General features: G+C 44.4%; 1 protein-coding gene across 1 annotated transcript in view; it reads left to right on the top strand.

The window, feature by feature from the left end:
* Positions 1-2513: 2513 nt before the first annotated feature.
* The window catches only part of PPP1CC (protein phosphatase 1 catalytic subunit gamma), a 45146-nt gene continuing 39811 nt past the window's right edge, over positions 2514-7848 (top strand). Inside the window, exon 1 of the mRNA XM_075834777.1 lies at positions 2514-2776. Coding sequence (XP_075690892.1) covers positions 2722-2776 — 55 coding nt within the window. The 5' untranslated portion in view covers positions 2514-2721. The remainder of the gene's footprint in view (positions 2777-7848) is intronic.

Below are 7848 nucleotides of genomic sequence, written 5' to 3'. Positions count from 1 at the left end.
TATATTTATGCAAATGAGCCTTTCTAATGGACAACTGGGCGTTTTTAATCTTATTTCCAACTGGGCGTGTATTGTGTTCGTTACATCTGAGCGTTTTTACTTCTTTTACTAGCTGGGCGTTGTGAATAGAAGTGTATGATGCTGACGAATCAGCATTATCCACTTCTCTTCGTTACCACCCAGCTTCTGGCAGTGCACAGACACACAGCGTGTCCTCGCGAGATCACGCTGTGATGTCACTCACTTCCTCCCAAAGGTCCGTGTGTCATCACCATATGATGCACGGCTGCCATCATTATGACACTCTGTTTTTATGTTTGTAACGTGGTGCTTTTCTAGTTTCATTCATAGTTTTGACTACTGTAGTACGGCGTAAAACTACAGCTCCCAGCATGGCCCGAACAATGATAAGGATATGCTGGGAGATGCTGTTTCACAAAAAATAAATCCTATCATAATCATACCGCCCATCATCTCGCTGTAGATCATACAGTGACTACAGTGCTGATTAGAGACAGAATGAACATTTACATTAAGTGACTCACCGGTGACGTCTCAGATTCTAGTTCTTATTCTCCATCCGGTCCAGACCTCTATGATGACTTCTCCCGGTCACAGCCCATTTCTGCAGTTTGCCGCTCACGTCTTCAGCTTCTCACTTTTCCAACATTTCTGCACCTATAAACAAAGATAAAGTTCTCATTATACCACACACTACGCCCCTAATAGCGCCATACACTGCACCTCTAATTATAATAGCACCATAGTGTCCCACACACACACTGTGGTGCCCCCTGTAGATAGTGCCTGCCATAGAGCCCCCTGCAGATAGTGCCTGCCATAGAGCCCCCTGTAGATAGTGCCCCCATATAGCCCACCCCTGTATATGGTGTCCCACAAATAACTCCCCCTATAGTGCTCTACAGATAGCCCACCCCTGTATATAGCCCCCTGTAGATATAGCCTAGCCCTGTATATAGTGCTCCACGTATAGCCCAACCCTGTATATAGCCCCCTGTAGATATAGCCCACCCCTGTATATAGTGCTCTACAGATAGCCCACCCCTGTATATAGTGCTCCACAGATAGCCCACCCCTGTATATACTATATACAGGGGTGGGCTATCTGTGGAGCACTATATATACAGGGGGGCTATATAGAGGGGTGGGCTTTCTGTGGAGCACTATAGGGGGAGCTATTTGTGGGATACTATATACAGGGGTGGGCTATATCTACAGGGGGACTATATACAGGGGTGGGCTATATCTACAAGGGGACTATATACAGGGGTGGGCTATATCTACAGGGGGACTATATCTCCAGGGGTGGGCTATATCTCCAGGGGTGGGCTATATCTACAGGAGTGGGCTATATACAGGGGTGGGCTATATCTACAGGGGGGCTATATACTATATAGCCCCCCTGTAGCTATAGCCCACCCCTGTATATAGTGCTCCATAGATAGCCCATCCCAGTATATAGCCCCCTGTAGATAGACACCCCCCGTAGATAAAGCCCCCCCCCCCCCCGTGTAGACAAAGTCCCCCCTCCGTAAAGCCCCCCCGTGTAAAGTCCCCCCGTAGATAAAGTCCCCCTTGTAAATAAAGTCCCCCTTGTAGATAAAGCCCCCCCCCCCGTGTAGACAAAGTCCCCCCCACCGTGTAGACAGAGCCCCCCCGTAGATAAAGTCCTCCCTGTAGATACAGCCACACACTTTTATTACAATTTAAAAAAAAAAACGATTCAAACTCACCTTATTCCCGCTCCCACACCGTCCGGCAGCCATGGAGACCTGCTCTCTTCTACGCAGGTCTCCTGGTGGTTGAACGCGTCTATGAAAGGCGCTGATTGGCTGGGCAGGATGACTTTCCCTGTCAGTCAGCGCCTTTCATCGACGGAAGCTTCACTGATACAAAAGGTACCAGTCGCTTCACTCGTGGAAAGGCGCTGAATGGCCGGGCACGTTCCGTGCCCGGTCATTCATTGCTTCTAATTGTACCTGTGTCCTTGCGACACAGGTACAATTATAGTGCAGGAGGAGGTGGCGCTGGCGCCCCCTCTAAGTTGCGCCCGGGGCACATGCCCGCCTGCCCCCCCCCCCCTAGCTACGCCCCTGCCTATGGTTTCAGTTTGTGTCAGTCAGGGCTCTGTTCAAGCTCAGACAGAACGTCAGAACGGAGCCCTGATGCAGATGTGAACATAGCCTTAGTAGTAGCCTTGTATGATACATTTGTGTACACATACACATGAATATGACTTATAACTACTAATATACCAAGCTGTATTATATACTAGACGGTTTTGCATTCATATAAACGGTTGTTATTCTCGTCCACAAAACCACACAGTGCGTTATCAAGTTCTTACACAATAGAAAAGAACGCCACAGAAAATAGTTCTCTTCACAATTCAGCTGAAGTTGCTAAACCATTCGTGGAGTAATACGCGGCGTGAGAGGTGCTTAGACTTTACGTGCTCTCGCCTCAGCATTAAATAGTTCCTCTCACAGTGGAGATATCCATGCGCGGGCCGGCAAAGGAGGAGGAGGCGGCGCCATTTTATGCTGTTCTTGGAGCCTGTAACGGAAGCGGGGAAGAGGCTTCATACGAGCCACCGAGTTGTGAGCTTCCTCCTCCTTGTTTAGACAGCCCGGTCTTTTGCTAGTGTTACCGTCGTACTTGGTTATTTGTCTTAGGTTTCTGGCTCAATCTTCTGAGGTCATGGCAGATGTCGACAAGCTGAATATCGATAGCATCATCCAGCGGCTTCTAGAAGGTGAGGCTCCCCGGGAAGGCCTGCTTCATACAGGGTCCCCCGCCCATTGCAAAGGCCGCGCAGAATATATATATATTTTTTTGTCCCCCCTCCCCTCCCACAGGAGCAAGCGATATGTAATGTGTTCCTTTAGTGTGAGGTCGGGCTGGCAGCTGTGGAACAAGAAGTCCCGGAATCCAATTCAATCTGGATTGCGAACATGCTGGGACTTGTAGTTCCTCCAGGCGCTGATTGCTTGTGTTTGTTTCCTATCATTTTTAACGAGTTACGTTAGTTAAATTCGCGTTGTGTCCATGCGGCCATTGGTTCTACATCCTCCTGTTCAGATGTGTATGATCTGGTCCGGTTATTCTCCAGTACTTTCACTTCATCTAGTGATTGCGTTGTGTTAGGGCTGTAAAACTTTCTGCGATGTTTAACAGGTTCATTACGTGAGATCCTGCGCCCTTCTGATCCCCAAGCTTTGCGAGTAGTCCCGGTCTTCCTGCCAATAAGACATTATCGGAAAGTGCTGCGGGATACATTGGTGCTATATTCATAAAGGCGATTTATCCCCCCCCCCCCTTCCTGTCACTGATGTTTAGTGCCGTAGCACGTCAAGAAATTCTGTGAAAAAATTAAGATTTTGATTCCTTGTTTTTTTTTTCTCTGCTATAAACGTCCTTTAATTGCAGCCTTTTTAGGGATTTGTTGTGTTTTGCGATCCTTTTCAGTTTAACTCTTCCCCCCCCCCCCTCTACTTTTTACCCCTTGTACCCTGATAGTGAATTGAGCACAATCAATCTTTAATGGAATTATTTGAATGTCTGTTGTAGAAGTTTGTGAACAAATATAAAATTCATATTTTGTGATGCAACCAACTTCTATTTATTTTTCCATCAAGAAAAAAAAGGGCAGATTCTATGGCACATCTGCAGTCCTTGTCTTGGCCTGTCAATAACGTACCTTCTGCCAGGTCCTTTCCCACTCAAATTTTGCAGAAAATACCCTTTATCTTGTTTGGTTTTGTCAGACTACAAACTTTCTATATACATTTTTTTTTTTTTTTTTGTGTGCTTTGACTATGTTCACAAAGTCAAAAGTATTGGTTTGTGTTATAATGCAAAGATGGTTGTGGTGTTTTTTTGTTCTGGGTTTTAACCCCTTAATGACCGGGCCTGAAAAGGCGATAATGATCAGCTAAATACTTCTGTTTTTTTGCGCCTCTGCCTTTCAGTAGCCATAACTTTTTTTTTTTTTTTTTTTTTACACACTTTTTCATGGATGTGGTGGCTATATGAGGCTTTGTTTTATGCAGGTGAAATTGTATTTCTAATGTGTAGGCCGTGTGTTTTATATTTTTTTTATTTTTTGCAACGTATGGGCAATAAAATAATTTTTTATGCAAAACAGTTATATACTTGTTGGTTTGTTTTTTTGTTTTTTTTTAATCCCCTTAGCAACTTAGGTTTTTACTTAAAATGTATTCGCATACTCTTACACTGTCACTATGACACAGGCTGCTCTTAGGGCAGCATATATGTTGTGCAAGCTGAACAGATAGCCTTGGGGTCCTTTCTAGGTCCCCCAGGACTGACTGCAGAGGGATTCCCTTGTCTTCGATCTAGGGATGTCACAATATCAGAATTTGGACTTCGATACCGATACTTTGTGTAGTATTGCGATTTCGATACTTTGCCAACAGTAATAAAAAAAAAAGTTCTTCCATTTTCTGATGTGAGGTGTGATGAATTTTGAATGTGCCTCACATTAATAGTAATTAACCCCATCATGTTTCTCAGTCATAATGGGTTAATGTGTAAGGTACAAGATGGGGTTAATTACTGTTAGGCTGGGTTCACACAACCTATTTTCAGGCGTAAACGAGGCGTATTATGCCTCGATATACGGCTCCAATACGTCGGCAAACATCTGCCCATTCATTTGAATGGGTGTGCCGACGACCTGTAATTTACGCGTCGTCGTTTGACAGCTGTCCAACAACGCGTAAAATGACTGCCTCGGCAAAAGAAGTGCAGGACACTTCTTTGGACGTAATTTGAGCCATTTGTCATTGAAGTCAATGAAGAGCAGCTCTAAATTACGGCCGTCAATGACGCCTCGCAAAATGCGAGGACGAGCAATTACGTCTGAAATTACGGAGCTGTTTTCTCCTGAAAACAGCTCCGTCATTTCAGACGTAAATGCAGTTATCGTGTGCACATACCCTTAATGTGAGGCACATGGAGGTTAAATTCATCACACCCTCGTGCCTCACAATAAGTGAAAGAAAGCTGTTTTTATTTTTTACATCATACACCTCATAAATGACACCAACAAAATTGTTGTGCAGATTATTACGGAAGTGCATATACCGGATGTGTATATTTTATGTATTGAGACTTATTTTAATGTTTATTGTAAAAAAAAAAAAAAGGTGTGTGTTTTTTGTTATTGCTTTGTTTTTGTTATCTTTAAACTTTAACCCCTTAATGACCAGCCTATTTTAAACCTTAATGACCAAGCCATTTTTTACGTTTTTCCATCGTCGCATTCCAAGAGCTATAACCTTTTTATTTTTGCGTCGACATAGCTGTATAAGGTCTTGTTTTTTTGCGGGACAAGTTGTATTTTTTAATAGCACCATTTTGGGGGACATATTTATTGATTAACTTTTATTTGGGGGGAAATAGAAAAAAACCTGAAATTTCGCCACTCTTTTTCGCGTCCTAAATCTACGTCGTTTACCGTGTGATATAAATAACACTAACTTTATTCAGCGGGTTGTTACGATTGCAACGATACCAAATTTGTATAGTTTTTGTATGTTTTGCTACTTTTACACAGTAAAAACGCTTTTTTTTTTTTTCAAAATTATTTATTTTTGTGTCCATATTTGAAGAGCCGTAACGTTTTTATTTTTTCGCCGATGCGGTTGTATGAGGGCTTTTTTTTTTTTTTTTTTTTTGCGTGAAGACTTGTCGTTTTTATTGGTACCGTTTTGGCGTAGATGTGACTTTTTGATCACTTTTCAACACATTTTTTTTTTAAGTCAGGATTCACAGAAAACCGCAATTTTTCCATAGTTTTTTATTACATTTTTTACGGCGTTCACCGTGCGGGTTAAATAATGTAATATATTTATAGTCGGGGTCGTTACGGACGCGGCGATACCAAATATGTGTAACTTTTTTACTTTGTTTTTTTTTTTTTAATAGTAAAGCATTTTGTAGGGAAAAGCTGGGTTTTTCATTTTTTTCACTTTTTATTTTTAATTAACTTTATTAAACTTTTTTTTTTTTTTACTTTTTTACTGGTCCCACTAGGGGACTTTAATATGCGATTCTCCGATCGCTATTATAATACACTGCAATACTTTTGTATTGCAGTGTATTTCTGCCTGTCCGTTTTAAAACGGACAGGCATCTGCTAGTTCATGCCTCCGGCATGATCTAGCAGGCATTCGCTCCAGGCAGACCTTGGGGCCTTTATTAGGCCCCCGGCTGCCATGGGAGACACAGACACTCCGCGATCGTATCGCCGGGTGTCGGTGGGGGAGAGAGGGAGCTATCTCCCTCTTTCCAAAACCACTCAGATGCGGTGCACGCTATTGTGCACCGCATCTGAGGGGTTAAACGGGTGAGATCGATACTGATATCGATCTCACACGGCAGAGCAGGGATGCCCCCAGCCCTCAGCTGCCTCTCGCAGCTGAGAGCAGGGAGATTTCACGCTCCCTGCTCTGTTTACTTTATCCTGATGCAGTGCCGTAAAAAGGCATATGCATCAGAATAAAGCCTGTTAGTGGCCGCCGTTAAAAGGCGTATTGGCGGTCACTAACGGGTTAATGTACTGGCATATATCTATATGCCAGTACATTAGCCTGTGTACGGATAGTACACAGGCAGTTGTTAGGACATAAGTATGCTCTAACAGGAGATATGGTAAGACAGCCTTGGGTCCTTCAATGGACCCTGGGCTGTCTGGCCATATATGGTATGTCCCTCAATCGCGTCATAGGGATTCCTGTGACGCGATCCAAGATCGCAGCATTCAGGGGAATAACGGTGGAGATAAGAGGTTTCTCTGATCTCTGCAGTTATAGGCTGCGGCTGTGTAATACAGCCATTGCCCCGCTCCTGACATTAAGTGTGTGGTCAGCATGAGGTGATGCGGCCGGCGCTGCACTAATGAGCGGTAGGTGCAGGCAGTGAAGACAGAACATGGGGGGTGTTTTGTAGTGCGCCCGGCATGTTCTGTCTTCAGTGCCGCTGCTCATTAGTGCAGCGCTGGCCCCATCGCATCATCCTGACGGCGCGCACTTGTCAGGACTCCGGAGTATTAAACAGCCCCGCTCTCATACATTCATGTGTTACTATACTTAGCTGTGCAGCCTCACAGCTTAGTATCGAAATACATGAAATAACGGTATCGAGCCGTTTGGGGGTGCACGGTATCGAAACCGTATCGAAGTTTCGATGCATTGTGCGCATCTCTACGTCTATCGTGTTACCGGGTGTGCAGTGATGCGATCGAAGAGGTTCCTTTTAACCTTGCTATGGCCATGGACCGTGGGGATCAAAGGGTTAAACAGCTGGAGTCAATGTTTTCAGATCGCAGCTGTGTTCAGCAGGCTGGGAGCTGTACGTTACAGCTCTTGCTTAGAGGATGAACTCTCACCAGCCTCTTCTACAGCAATGCCAAAATACGTAGCTGTAGACCCGCACTGCCTGCTGTCAAGACGGTGGGCGGTCGATAAGGTGTTAATTTTCTTGACAAAGGTTGAGTTTAAGGGTCCTTTTACACCGGCCAATATTGGCTGTAAAAACTAGCTCCAATCATGGAGACGCTTCGTTGATCTGCGCTCTTTTTACAAGGCGCTATGAGCAGTAATGAATGGGGACTGCACATTACCATGTCTGGAAATGTTTTCTTTGAATTTTGTAAGAGATGGCAAACTACTTCAGACATTGACGTTGGAGGCTTCGTCACAGATGAGACCAAATGCATTCTGCACTATTTTGTCCGGGAAAACTGCACCGTGAAGTAAAACCGACGGAAACCATTAAGGCAATGGATTCCGTCGGGCCCGG

The sequence above is a fragment of the Rhinoderma darwinii genome, chromosome 1, assembly GCF_050947455.1.
Source record: "Rhinoderma darwinii isolate aRhiDar2 chromosome 1, aRhiDar2.hap1, whole genome shotgun sequence".
Classification (NCBI taxonomy): domain Eukaryota; kingdom Metazoa; phylum Chordata; class Amphibia; order Anura; family Rhinodermatidae; genus Rhinoderma; species Rhinoderma darwinii.
The sequence above is the reverse complement of the archived record's forward strand: the minus strand, read 5'-3'. Positions and strand labels throughout refer to the sequence as shown.